The 13,647-nt window shown below is 43.0% G+C and overlaps 1 protein-coding gene across 1 annotated transcript in view; it reads right to left on the bottom strand.

The window, feature by feature from the left end:
• DNHD1 (dynein heavy chain domain 1) overlaps window positions 1–13,647 on the bottom strand; it is an 82,396-nt gene that overhangs the window by 37,146 nt on the left and 31,603 nt on the right. The window contains 5 exon segments of the mRNA XM_055317712.1: window positions 4,867–5,193; window positions 5,196–5,355; window positions 5,799–5,956; window positions 12,655–12,898; window positions 12,970–13,238. Coding sequence (XP_055173687.1) covers window positions 4,867–5,193; window positions 5,196–5,355; window positions 5,799–5,956; window positions 12,655–12,898; window positions 12,970–13,238 — 1,158 coding nt within the window.

Consider the following 13,647-nt stretch of genomic DNA (forward strand, 5'->3'; position numbering starts at 1 on the left):
GGCATATGAAAATGATTTGTCCCATAGAGGACCATAAAGGATAAATGGTGACACTTTCCTATTTTGTGTATTTCTTGTCATTATTCCCTCCCTTCATCTCATAAGCTGCTGCATTAATTCTTGACCAATAATTTATATTCAGTTGTGAGACAGGTGTCAAATGTAATTTGCAGTTAATAATTCTAGTACTGAGAAGGCACCTAGGTGGCTCAGTTGGTTGGGTGTCCAACTCTTGGTTTCGGCTCAGGTCATGATTTCATCAGTAGTGAGATGGAGCTCTGTGTCAGCTCCGCACTCAGTGGGGAGTCTGCTTGGGGAATCTCTCCCTCTGCTCCCACCCCACCCCCACACAGGTATATGCTCTCCCTCTCAAATAAATCTTTTAAAATAATCATAATTATGATAGTACTGAGGTTTGTAACTTACTTAAGAGACATCAGACAAGATTCAAGGATATTGCAGTAAAATTGTCATTCTCATTCATTTGAATTCTAATATACTTTCTTGAGAGAAAAAATGATAACACCCAAATGCTGGGAATTATGCATCTTACATGTGTAAGCATCATCCATTGTGGAGATCAGAATACTGAGAGGCTTAGAATCACTATCAGGCTATCAGAGCTCTCATCTGACCAAAAAAAAAAAAAATAGTAATTTTAAACTCTTCCAATCTTCCTTTGTCTAAACTCAAAAGATCTGACTACAGACTCATATAATCTTTGATAGCGGGATCCCTGGGTGGTGCAGCAGTTTGACGCCTGCCTTTGGCCCAGGGCGTGATCCTGGAGACCCTGGATCAAATCCCACGTCGGGCTCCCGGTGCATGGAGCCTGCTTCTCCCTCTGCCTGTGTCTCTGCCTCTCTCTCTCTCTCTCTCTCTCTGTGTGTGTGTGTGTGTGTGTGACTATCATAAATAAATAAAAATTTATTTAAAAAAAATCTTTGATAGCAGTTGTCTCAACATCAAATACTGGACAAGTGAAGAACTTCCTTTGTAAGAAAGAACAGGCACTATATCTCCAGACACATGAGAAAGACAATCTTGAGGATTAATAGCAAATATCCTCTGACAGACATTTGCTGTGGTATCTACACAGTAAATTCCACTGCATTTTAAAACTTTTTATTTGGAAGTGATTCCAATTTTTTTTTTTTTTTGAGAAAGAGACCATGGGAGTGGAGGGGACGAGGGGAGTGGCAGAGGGAGAGAATCTTAAGCAAATTCCACACTGAATGCAGAACCTGACAAAGAGCTCAGTCTCACAACCCTGAGATCATGATTCGAGCCAAAATCAAGAGTCCAACACTTAATTGACTGAGCCACCCAGACACTACGTGATTTCAAATTTTTTTAAGTTGCAAGCAAAAGCAGTAAAAAGAATATCTACATACCATTTCTTCAGATTCACCTTTTGCTAACATTTTGCCCGTTCTCTTTATCATTTGTGTTTACATGCTCTGTGTGTGTATGGGCATATGTATACACAAACACATAATTCTTTTCGGAACTATTTAAAGGTAAATTACATATTTCATGGCCCTGTTTATCCCCAAACACCCAGATGTGTATTTACTAAGAACAGGGATATGTATTACATTGATATACTTTAATACAGTCCTTTCCAATGTTATCAGTTCACCTAATAATGTCCTATATAGCATTTTTTCCCCTCAAGTATAGTATCTGTCCAAGATCAAGTACCACATTCACTTGTCATGTCTCTTTAACGTCTTTCATCTAGAACAATCTTCACATCCTTTATATTTTCTAATAGATATTTTTAAGTATATAGACCCCCTTCTCCTTTTTTTGTTAGCAGAAAGTTCATAATGTTGTGCTTTCCTGATTTTCTTCACAACTGAAGTTATACATTCTCAGCTGGACTATTGAATAGGTATTGTGTCTTCTGGGTACCATGTCTTGGAGGAACATGATTTCCATCTCTCCCTCATTGGTGATGTTAACCTTTGATCACCTGGTCAAAATGTTGCCCAATTTCTCCACTAAATAATTGCTAGTTTTTTTTCTCCTCCCTTCCAACTAATAAGTACTCTCTGTAGGAAATCTCTAAGAATGTGCAAATGTTCTACTCCTCATCAAATCTGCCCTCAGATTTGACATCCACTGATGATCCTTACCTGATTCAATATTTACCAGAATGTTTGCAAAATGATGATTTTTCCCTCCAGATTTTCTCCTTCCCATTTACCAGCTGACTCCTGCCATTCTACTCTAAGTGCAAGTCCTCATTTCTCCCTCATTGATTTATGTATTTATTTATTATTAGCATGGATAATAAACTCATATATTCCTATTTTCCCAATAGTTTACTTTGTACTTTGGTGCTCAAACTGTCCCAGATTTGGCCAGTTGACATCCCTTCTGTGTCCTTGTGACATGCTCCCATCACTTATTAAAGGAATTTATTACTCTCTTACTTTCTGGATTAAAAAAATATCCTAGGCTTATCTTATATCTATCCTGTGGTAGCCCTGGAATCATCCACTCTCTGAGGAGCCCTAGTAAGCAATGATCTTAGCAACTAAGATCTACTCAGGTTTATTTTTTTTTCTACTCAGGTTTATATACACATATACACACATTCATGTACATATACACATGCATATAAGCATGCATACACAAACAATATGTGTGCATGGGACGCCTAGGTGGCTCAGTGGTTTAGTGTCTGCCTTCCGGCAGGACATGATCCTGGAGTCCTGGGATTGAGTCCCACATCAGGCTCCCATAGGAAGCCTGCTTCTCTCCCTGCCTCTGTCTCTGCCTCTGTCTCTGTGTCTTTCATGAATAAATAAATAAAATCTTAAATACATACATGTGCACATTTTTAAATGCAATGGAAATTACAAAGAGTAGAAGTTTATAAGACCAGCTCATAATTTTTCTCCAGAATTCAGAATAAAGGAATGAATAATGATGAAGATTAAAGAAATGGAGAAGAGATCCAGAAAATCCAACATATTAGTATGAATTCTGGAAGGAAACCAGAGAAAAGATAATAAGAACCATTATCAAATAACTGATAAACAGATTACCTAGCCAGGAAAAAAATTAGATTGGTATCATATTTGCCCATAGTGCCAACTATCAGAAGGCAATGATGCAGTTTGGAGAAAAAATTTTGTGACTACAGAATGCAATATTTAGCCAAGCTGTGATATAAGGACCTTATAAAGTCATTCTAGGCATAAAGAGCTTAAAATTTTTAACACCTCAAACTTCCTTCTTAGAAAAAATACTCAAAAGAAATATTACAGCCACTTAAGAATGAAAATAATGAAAAGATGCAATATTTCTAAAAATAGTAATGTGACAACATGGATGGACTTAGAGGGTTTTATGCTAAGTGAAATAAGTCAGATAAAGACAAATACCATATTTCACTTATATATGGAATCTAAAAAACCAAAACCAATGAATAATCAAACAAAAAGCAGAAATAGACCCATAAATATAGAGAACAAACTGAGAGTTGCCAGAAGGGAGGGGGTAAGGGGCTGGGCAAAATGGGTGACGGAGAGTGGAAGATTCAGCTCTAGTTATGGAATGAAGAAGTCACAGGGATGAAAGGGACAGCATAGGGGTATAAACAATGGTACTGTAATAGAATTGTATGGTGACAGATGGTAGCTACACTTGTGGTCATCACAGCATAATGTACAGAATCACTTCTCAAATCATTATATTGTACCCCTGAAACTACTGTAACATTGGTTGTCAACTCTACTTCAATTAAAACAAAAATGGTAGTGGGTAAACAAAACCAGTAAACCTTAGAGGTCAAAATAGTTGTTAGCTTTGTTATCAAACTAAGCAAAGGTCAAAAGTTTGAGTAAAATAAAACATACATAATGGAAAATAATGAGTAGTATTAATAACCTAGCTCTAAGATCCTGGATTCTTTTAACAAAAACTGAGAGTTTGGTGAAGAGCCAGGGATGGAAGAAAGAACTAACAGCAGTCCTATGGGGTTTCCTGGGCCTGGCATCACAAGGCCTGAGCCCCCACTCTGCTTTTTCACCAACATCCCCAGTCCCTAGAGGAAAGTTCAAGGTCTGGGGTCTATGTCAATTAGAGTATGGGACCAGGGGATACTCTCCATACTTGGCCAAAGAAAATGCCCTTTGCTTGAGGATGGTTCAGGGTGTCCTCTACTTTACATTTGGCCTAATGGCCCTGGGGCTGGGGATGCCCACAGGCAGAGTTGATAATAGTTGGTAGTTGGCCAAGAGGCAACTCAGAAGCAATGTGACCTTCCAGGGGATAAAAGTAACTGATCAAAGTGACTGCACCTAAGAAAAGAAACTCAAGCCCACGAAGTTCTTTGTGTGCAGAAGGGAACTAATCTAGGAGAGGGCTAAGACCAATAGTTCTGTCCTGGTCTCTTCCTATGGGCGAGAATCTCAGCAGCTGCCCCTCTACACCACATTGGCTGGAAAAAGTGGCTATGGCTTATTAAGGGCTTATTAAGACCCTTTTTTCTAGGCCCTGTCAGCTAGTACAGAACTGGGCTGAATAGGCTAAGAACTACAATGAGGGCACCTTTACATTTCTCTTGCACAGGCTTCTAGCCCTCTAACCCCATCACATTCTAATGGAATGTTCACTTATTTGCCTCCCCTACCAGACTGTAAGCCCCCTGATCCCCTGCCCTAAGTACAACCCTCGACAAAGCCAATGTATGAAGATTTTGTCCTGCAACTTTCATTTATAAGTGAGACTAAATAAAATGAAGCTATGTGATTCCCAAGACTTTCCTAGGGACTCTCAGGACACAGGACCCTTATCTCAATTGGAGGGTCTATCACAGAGTGGTGGGGGCAGGGCAGGGATCCTCAGTACCAGTGAAGGTGGCATAGGCATGGTGCAGCTCACTGAGGTGGCTGGCTGTGTTCTGGAACTGACGCTCCAGGGAGATGAGCTGGCGCTCAGTGCTCCTCTGCTCTTGTGTTGGGTCCATGAAGGGGCCAGATAGGGCCTTGTCAATCAGGCCTTCCAGCTCCACCAATGCTGCTGCTATCAGCTGCTGCAGCTTGGGCACAATAGCATATCGCTTGCTGAGCAGGAACTCTGAGGCCTGGCTTTTCTCGAATTGAAATGCCTCCCACACATCCAGGAGCTGTGGGGCAAGCAGAGTGCAGTCAAGAAGCGGGCATCGGGGCGGAGGGTGGGAGGTATGGGTGACTTCAGGAATTGCCTTCTCACCGAGATGTCCAGGGCCTCATTCTCATCACTAAAGAGGCTAAAGTGGTTGCGGATGACTTCGTGGAGTGACCGTATGTATTCCATTCGCTCCTCCAGCATGTTGTACTGCTCGTTGGCTTCGTTTAACTGCAGGGGCTACAGCATGAGACCAGGACCCCCACAACCCTGCGCACCAGTTTGGGCTTATCCCTGAGGGCACTCCTACCTTCTAGAGGCTCCAGACCCTAGCAGCCTCCTTTTACCCAACTGGGATCAGGGGCATAATGGGATCAGATCCCATCTGACCCAGGTCTCTGTGAAGACAGCACAGCTCTTCCCAACCAAATCATTACTCTGTTGACAGGGCAATAGATCCCTTGCTGACCATCACAGAGAGCAGAATCACGTCTCTCTTTATGCCAGGGCCTCTGCCTGACTTGAGGAAACTGACGGCCATGAGAACAGGGTGAGGGTTAGTAAGGGCAGATCACATACATGAGCATCGGGGCCCACTGGGAGCTCACCAGAGACCTGAAGAATGTGTGCTGAGCAGGTGAGCAAGATGGAAAAGAAAGATGCGAGGAGCCTACCTTTTGGGAGCACCGTGCAATGGCATGAATGTCTGAATTGATGCCCTGGAAGACCTCCGTGAAATCCCTGAGCTCTGTTATTAGTTGCTGACTGCGGGTCCAGCACTCATTCTGCACATGTGTAAGAATGTCCTTCCTGATGCTATCCAGCTTGGATTCTGAAGAAAAGAGAGAGTTAGGTCTTTGGGGTTTATTGAAAGGGAAGGGGTGCTGGGGAAGTGCTGTGGGTCCAGAGTGGGGAAGGGGGAAAGGGAAGTCAGACCATGAAATCATTCCCTCATTCAGTGAGCACTTACTGGACCCCTGCCTAGTGTCCGGTCAGGGCTGCTATTCACTGGTGTGTCCATAGCTCTCCACACCTACTAAAGGCTGTGCTGGGCACCAGGAGATCAGGGTGAGTGGGTGAGACAGGAAGTGTTCCCACCCTCAGAAGTTGACAGTATGGGGATCCTTGGGTGGCGCAGCGGTTTAGCACCTGCCTTTGGCCCAGGGCACGATCCTGGAGTCCCGGGATCGAATCCCATGTCAGGCTCCCGGTGCATGGAGCCTGCTTCTCCCTATGCCTGTGTCTCTGCCTCTGCTCTCTCTCTCTCTCTCTCTCTCTCTCTCTCTCTGTGTGTGACTATCATAAGTAAATAAAAATTAAAAAAAAAAGGAGTTGACAGTATGGTGGCAGAGACAGACAAATGAACAATCACAAACCAGTGTGATAAAGGCTCTGTGAGGGCTCAAGAGCCCTCAGCCTGACATAGTGAAAGGAGAGGAGGCCTGAGGAGTCTGGGAAAGGCCTCCTCTGGGAGGAAACAATGGAGTTGAGTGTGTCAAGTAGGTAATGCTCCAAAGAGCAAAGGCACATCAAGCAGATGAAATAGCACACCTTGCAAAGGCATGGGAATGACAAGTTCATGAATGGCAGAATGCCCTATTGGGATCAAAGTTTTCTGTTTGGGGAGTCTTAGTGACTCTACTCTGGGAGAAGAGGTACCAAGGACAATGTGTAATCTGCCTTTTTTGTTTTTAAGGGTTAACAGAAAGAAGCTGTCAGGTGCATATGGGGCTAGAAGGTTATCTTGGAGGCTGCCTTTGGTGATATGAACATCTCCACTGTTTCTAAGGGCAGGAATAACACCAAATCACTGACACCACTAAGATATTATTGATTATAAGAAGCACCACACCTGGGCAGCCCCAGTGGCGCAGCGGTTTAGCGCTGCCTACAGCCCAGGGCATGATCCTGGAGACCTTGGATAGAGTCCCACGTCAGGCTCTCTGCATGGAGCCTGCTTCTCCCTCTGCCTGTGTCTCTGCTTCTCTCTCTCTCACTCTGTATCTCTCATGAGTAAATAAAATAAAAATAAAATCTTTAAAAAAAGATTAAAAAAAAAGAAGCACCACACCAAAAGAAAAAAGCGATGCCATCTAAACTCTAGCATGCCATCAATTATAACACACCTTTTAAGTTCAGAGATGTTAAAATATGCAAAGAACAGCAAAATACAATATAGAAATATGATATGCAGGGATGCCTGCTTGACCCAATCAGTTAAGTGTCCAATTCTTGATCTCAGCTCAGGTCTCAGGTCTTGATCTCAGGATCATGAGTTCAAGCCCTGCGTCCAGCATAGAGCTTACTTACAAAAAAAAAAGTAGTATGATATGGAGTATAGCATGAAATACAGTATAGTATGTTTGCTTACTGCATTCCATATAGAATGTCAACTACTAAAAAAAAAAAAAAGAATGTCAACTACTTTGCCTGTATTAACCCTTTTAATACAGAGTTCCAGAACTCTTCTCACAAAAACCCTTTGAGGTAGATAATATTTTTGTCCATGTTTTTTATAGATAAGCAAACTGATCCTCATAGAGGTTCAACAATATTATCAATATCAAATAGTGGCAACAAAAGTCCAGGACTGGTTGGCTTCACAGGCAAATTCTACCAAGCATTTAAAGAAGAGTCAATACCTATTCTTCTTGGGAATCCCTGGATGGCTCAGTGGTTTAGTGCCTGCCTTCAGCCTGGGGTGTGAACCTGGAGGCCCAGGATCGAGTCCCACATCAGGTTCCCTGCTTCTCTCTTTGCCTATGTCTCTGCCTCTCTCTCTCTCTCTGTGCCTCTCATGAATAAATAAATAAAATCTTTTAAAAAAAAATACCTATTCTTCTCAAACTATTCCAAGAAATAGAAAAGGAAGGAAAACTTTTAAATTCATTCTACATGTTTCTTCAACAAATAGTATTGGGAAAACTAGACAGCCACATGCAAAAGAATGAAACTGGGCTACTTTTTTATACCACACCCACAAATAGATTCAAAATGGATTAAAGACCTAAATGTGAGAACTGAAACCATAAAAATCCTAGAAGAGAACTCAGGCAGTAACCTCTTTGACATTGGCCATAGCAATTTCTTTCTAAAAATGTCTCCTGAGGCAAGAGAAACAAAAGCAAAAATGAACTATTGGGACTTCACCAAAATAAAAAGCTTCTGCACAGTAAAGGATACAATAAGCAAAACTAAAAGGCAACCTACAGAATGGGAGAAGATATCTGCATGTGATATATCTGATAAAGGATTAGTATCGGAAATATATAAAGAGCTTATAAAACTCAACGCTCCAAAAATGAATAATCCAATTAAGAAATGGGCAGATGGGGCCTGTGTCTCTGCCTCTCTCTCTCTCTCTTTCTCTGTGTGTGTGTGTGTCTCTCATGAATAAATAAATAAAACTCTTAAAAAAAAAAGTTCAGATGGGGATCCCTGGGTGGCTCAGCAGTTTGGCACCTGCCTTTGGCCCAGGGCATGACCCCGGGGTCCCGGGATCGAGTCCCGCATCGGGCTCCCTGCATGGAGCCTGCTTCTCCCTCTGCCGGTGTCTCTGCCTCTTTCTCTCTCTGTCTCTCATGAATAAATAAATAAAATCTTAAAAAAAAAAAGGAAATGGGCAGATGACAGGAATACTTTTCCAAATCAGACATATAGATAGCCAACAGGCACATGAAAAGATGCTCAATATCACTCATCATCAGCGAAACTATAATAACATATCACCTCACACATGTCAGAATGGTTAAAATTAATAACATTAAAAACAACAAATCTTGGGACACCTGGATGGCTCAAGTGGTTGAGCATCTGCCTTTAGCTTAGATTGTGATCCTGGGGTCCTGAGATTGAGTCCCACATCGGGCTCTCTGAGGGGAGCCTGCTTCTCCCTCTGCCTATGTCTCTGACTCTCTCTCTCTGTGTTTCTCATGAATAAATAAATAAAATCTTAAAAAAAAAGAAACAAGTCTTGGCAAGGATGTGGAAAAAGAGGAACCTCTTGCATCGTTGGTGGGAATACAGACTGTACAGCCTCTGGAAAACAATATGGAGTTTCTCAAAAAGTTAAAAATAGAACTACCCTATGATCCAGCAATTGCACTACTAGGTATTTACCCAAAGAATACAAAAAATACTAATTCAAAGGGATACATGCACCCAAATGTTTATAGCAGAATTATCTACAATAGCCAAATTATGGAAGCAACCCAAGTACCTGACTGATGAATGGACAAAGAAGCTGTGGTATATATACACAATGGAATATTATTCAGCCATAAAAAGAACGAAATCCTGTCATTTGCAAAACTGATGGAGCTAGAGAGTATTATGCTAAGCAAAATAAGTCAGACAGAGACAGACAAATACTATATGCTTTCACTCATATGTAGAATTTAAGAAACAAAACAACTGAGCAAAGGGGAAAAAAGACAGAGAGAGGCAAACCAAGAAACAGGCTCTTAACTATAGAGAGCAAACTGATGGTTACCAGAGGGAGGTGGGTGGGGGGTGGGGGGATGAGTGAAACAGGTGATGGGGATGAAAGAGCACAGTTGTAGTGATGAACACTGGGTGATGTACGTAAGTGATGAATCACTATATTGTATACCTGAAACTAATAGTACACTGTATGTTAACTAACTGGGATTTAAATAATAGCTTAAAAAAGTGGGGCTCCTGGGTGGCTCAGTAGGTTAAGCATCTACCTTTGGCTCAGGTCATGATCTCAAAGTCCTGGGATTGAGCCCCACACTGGGCTCCCCAATTGCTGGAGTGTCTGCTTCTCCTTCTCCCTCTGTCTCCTCTCCTCTGCTCATGCTCTGTCTCTGTCTCTCTCAAATAAATAAATAAAATCTTTAAAAAAAATCACACAGTGGCAGAGCAAAGATTCAAACTCAGACAGCCTGGTTCCACGGATCATGGAAATACACTGGGCATGACCCTTCTGGAGCCTTGAAGGAAATAACCAATGGGACTCAATACCAAGAGCTGAGACTGAGAAAACCGAGAGAGAGGGAGCCCCTAGAGGGGCACCTGAGGTTGAGTAGAACACAAGGAAGAGAACTTATCCCTTTCCAAACTAGCCCTGTGACCTATCACGGTAGCTAGGCTATTGCTATCACCAGCAGTGTCAGGGCAGGTGACGGCAGAGAGGAGCTCAACAGCGACATCGTATGGTGTAAGTCAGCAATAGATCGAAAATACCAGGGCTGCTGGGGGGCAGAAATTGGAGATGGATGGAAAAGCAGATTTGAGTGGTATTTAGGAAGCAGAAGGAAGGAAGGAATTTGGTGACAGGTGGGATGTGGTGGAGTACGGAAGAGGGAAGACTAAAGGATGAACACTAACTCACAAAAGTGAGTAATTATGTCATTCACAGTTAAGGAAGTCCAGGCAGAAGAGGAACAGCGTGGAGGATAAGCAGACAAGATTAGATCACAAGAAGGATGAGGTTGGCAGAGGGGAATAAGGTTAAGTGAAAAAATTAAGCATCTACTGCATGCCTGTTTCAATGCTAGAAACATTGCAAATAACACCTCATTTACTCTTCCTTGTCATAATCTTGTGAGTGACGACATTATTATGTCCATGTTACAAACAAATGAACGGAAGCTCAGTGATCTGAGGTCACATAAACCAGTGAAAAGCAGACCCAGGATTCTGAACCCCATGTTGCTCTCTCTCCATCTGTTCTTCTTGAAGAGGCCAGTTGATCTTGGACTTAAGGGCCAAGAATCTAACAAACTAGAAAGAACAGAGACTTCCTAAATAACACTGGAGCAAAGCCTGCCCAAAACAGGTCAGAAGCCAAGTAGGCCAGTCATAGGCCCTCTCTATTCCTGCCATGCCAGCCCAAACCCCCTGTACATTTAGGTGGGGTTGAGGGAAGTATGGGGAATTTCTTCGGCCCAAACGATGTATAATTAGGCATGTGCTTTCATCTGCTGAAGAGCAAAGACAAGGAGGGCAAGGCAGGCAAGCATTTTCAAGCAAGCTCTTTCGGGCCACCCAAGGCCACCCACCTTCATAAGGAAAGTAAGCATGGGCCATGGGTTTGATAGCATCTACTCTTTGCAGGAAGCCAACACTATTGGTCATTGCGAGCTAGGTGAGAAAACAAATCAATGTTTTCTAGAAGAACAAATCAATGGCCTCTACCCTACTGTGAGACTTTCTAAGGCCAGCTTCTAGGCAGAGACGCTTTACTAGTAAGCAATGAGACACTTTACTAGTAGCCCGAGACAGCCTTCCTTTGGGAAGAAAGGAAAAAAACAAAGGAATGAAACTAGGTCTTAAACCAGATTTCTCAGAAACCCAGGGAGACCAACAACTGGGCCCTAGCCTAGCATGGGTACATAGAGACAAGAGGGAAACTGAGATAGGTTGAAGAGGAAACAGATGGCACAGTGGGCTTGAGCTCCACTTTCCATGTGGAAGTTTGGGAAGATACCACTTTTCAGAGTGTCTGTGTGTTAATGCATTGTGGCAAAAAGAGGACCAAATACAATGCTGCTCCCAAGTCCTCCACAATTCCCAAATGGGAGGGGATACAGAAGACAAGGAGAGTTAATAACCAGTGGGCCTGATGAATTCCTATGTAGAGGAGTGATGGGTTCCTATGTAGGTTCCTGAAGCAGAAGCTATGGGGCCGGCCAGCCTAAGATGAAGACTAGGTGAAGGGTTCACTAAAATCACAAGGATCTGCAAAGCCATCAGGAGCCAATGCAGGGCAAAGTCACCAAAGCAGACACTCTGGGCTGCTACTAGCCAAGAGAACACACATAGTTACACCAGCTTAGGCCACAGCCGCACCAGAAGCAGCAATGTTAAAAGGAGGCCAGAGACCAGGCAGGATGTACTACATCTCAGCGACGGTTGACAGAAGCCAGCAAAGAAGAGCCTACAGTCCAGCAGCTCTCTCCAATGCCAGATGCCACCTTGCAGGGGAAGAGGAGCAGAGCGCACTTGAGAATAAAAACAACCTAGATCTGTAGAATGAATTTTGAATTGACCAAATACCCAAAATAGCCTGAATTCACTTTCAATTGGAATACATTCTTCCGTCATCTGCAGAAGTTGGGACTACAGAGTAGTACAATAACAATGAAAGAGAATAACTTTTTATACATGCAGATTATAGTGTCAATTCTGACTGCTCCATGTGGAGAGGGGCACTCTTGATTCCCAAGAATATCTGCAAAGAAACTGAGCACACTAGCCTAAGGATTAGGTTAAGATTTTTCTTAGTCATATTTGGTTGGAACTACTTTCATGCCAAGAAAAAATAGAAGGTGTCAGGTGACAGAAATGTAACTCCTAAAAAGTATGGGAAATGAGCAGAGCCTATCTTCTGTAATAATCATACCTTTAATTGCAAAGGGAAGGGCCTGAGACCTGGCTTTTTGGAGGTTCTATAGGTCCAATGAGGGGCCTTCACCAAAAGTCCCTGGAGGACATTCCAAGCCCAAGGAGGGCCACGTGGATAAGATAAGGAAGGTGGAAGGAGAGAAGATAAAAAGCACTCACCCATCTCTAACTGTACATGATGGCAGCTCAGCAGCATCAATCTGCCTTTTGTGACTAACTTGTTAGGTATATTGGAGACACGGGTCTGCCAAACGTTCAGGCAGCTCACCAGCATTACGTAGTTCTTGATAGGACAACCTCTCATGGACTCCAGCTTCTGAGGCCCCCAGGCTTCCAGGAACTCATGAATGCCTGTCATCCAGTGATGTTCCCTGCAGAATTCCTTCACCTCCCGCAGCATGCCCTAGGCACAGACAAGGTGCTTAGGGCAGAGGTGGGTGCCTATCACTGCCCTCCTTAAACCTCTGTTCTCACCTCCAGCAAGGTCTGTTGCATAGTCAGTGCCTGCTGGATTCGGGGACTGTTGTCCAGGTCCTCTTGCAGCTGCTTAAAGTTGAAGGGGAAGAACTGGCCCCCCAGCTGGTACCCACGGACTTCCAAGGCTTGAGTAACTGTGTGAGACTTCCAGGGCCACACCAATCCTATATTTGGGCCACAGAAGATGTGCACAGCCTCACTGGGCTGGCCCTGAAGTTTGGGCATCACGAATTCTGTGTTCGAATCTCCTTCTTCTTCTTCTTCCTCTTCCTCTTCCTCTCCCTCTTCCTCTTCCTCTTCTTTTTCTAGTGGGGCACATGCCATAATCGTCCATGAGTACCCTGCAGGGCCTCCACACAACCTCTCTCTCTATGTGAGTGTATACATTACACACACACATATAAACACACACACACATATGCACACACACTCCTTGCTCCTGAGTTTACACATACATCTTCCACATTACACACACACATACTTCCACAAACACAGACCCACTGAGGGAATTTATTATTTAGGGTTCAAGTTCAGAAAACAGAATTTACTTTAGTTAGTATAAGTAGTAAGGGAATTATTATAGAATATTAAATGGTTTGCAAATAGTTGGAAGAACTGAAAAACAAAAATACTCTAGGCTGAGCATCTATGGCTCTGTGCTGCCTGGCAATTGGG

This window comes from Nyctereutes procyonoides, unplaced genomic scaffold (genome assembly GCF_905146905.1).
Source record: "Nyctereutes procyonoides isolate TBG_1078 unplaced genomic scaffold, NYPRO_anot_genome, whole genome shotgun sequence".
NCBI lineage: Eukaryota > Metazoa > Chordata > Mammalia > Carnivora > Canidae > Nyctereutes > Nyctereutes procyonoides.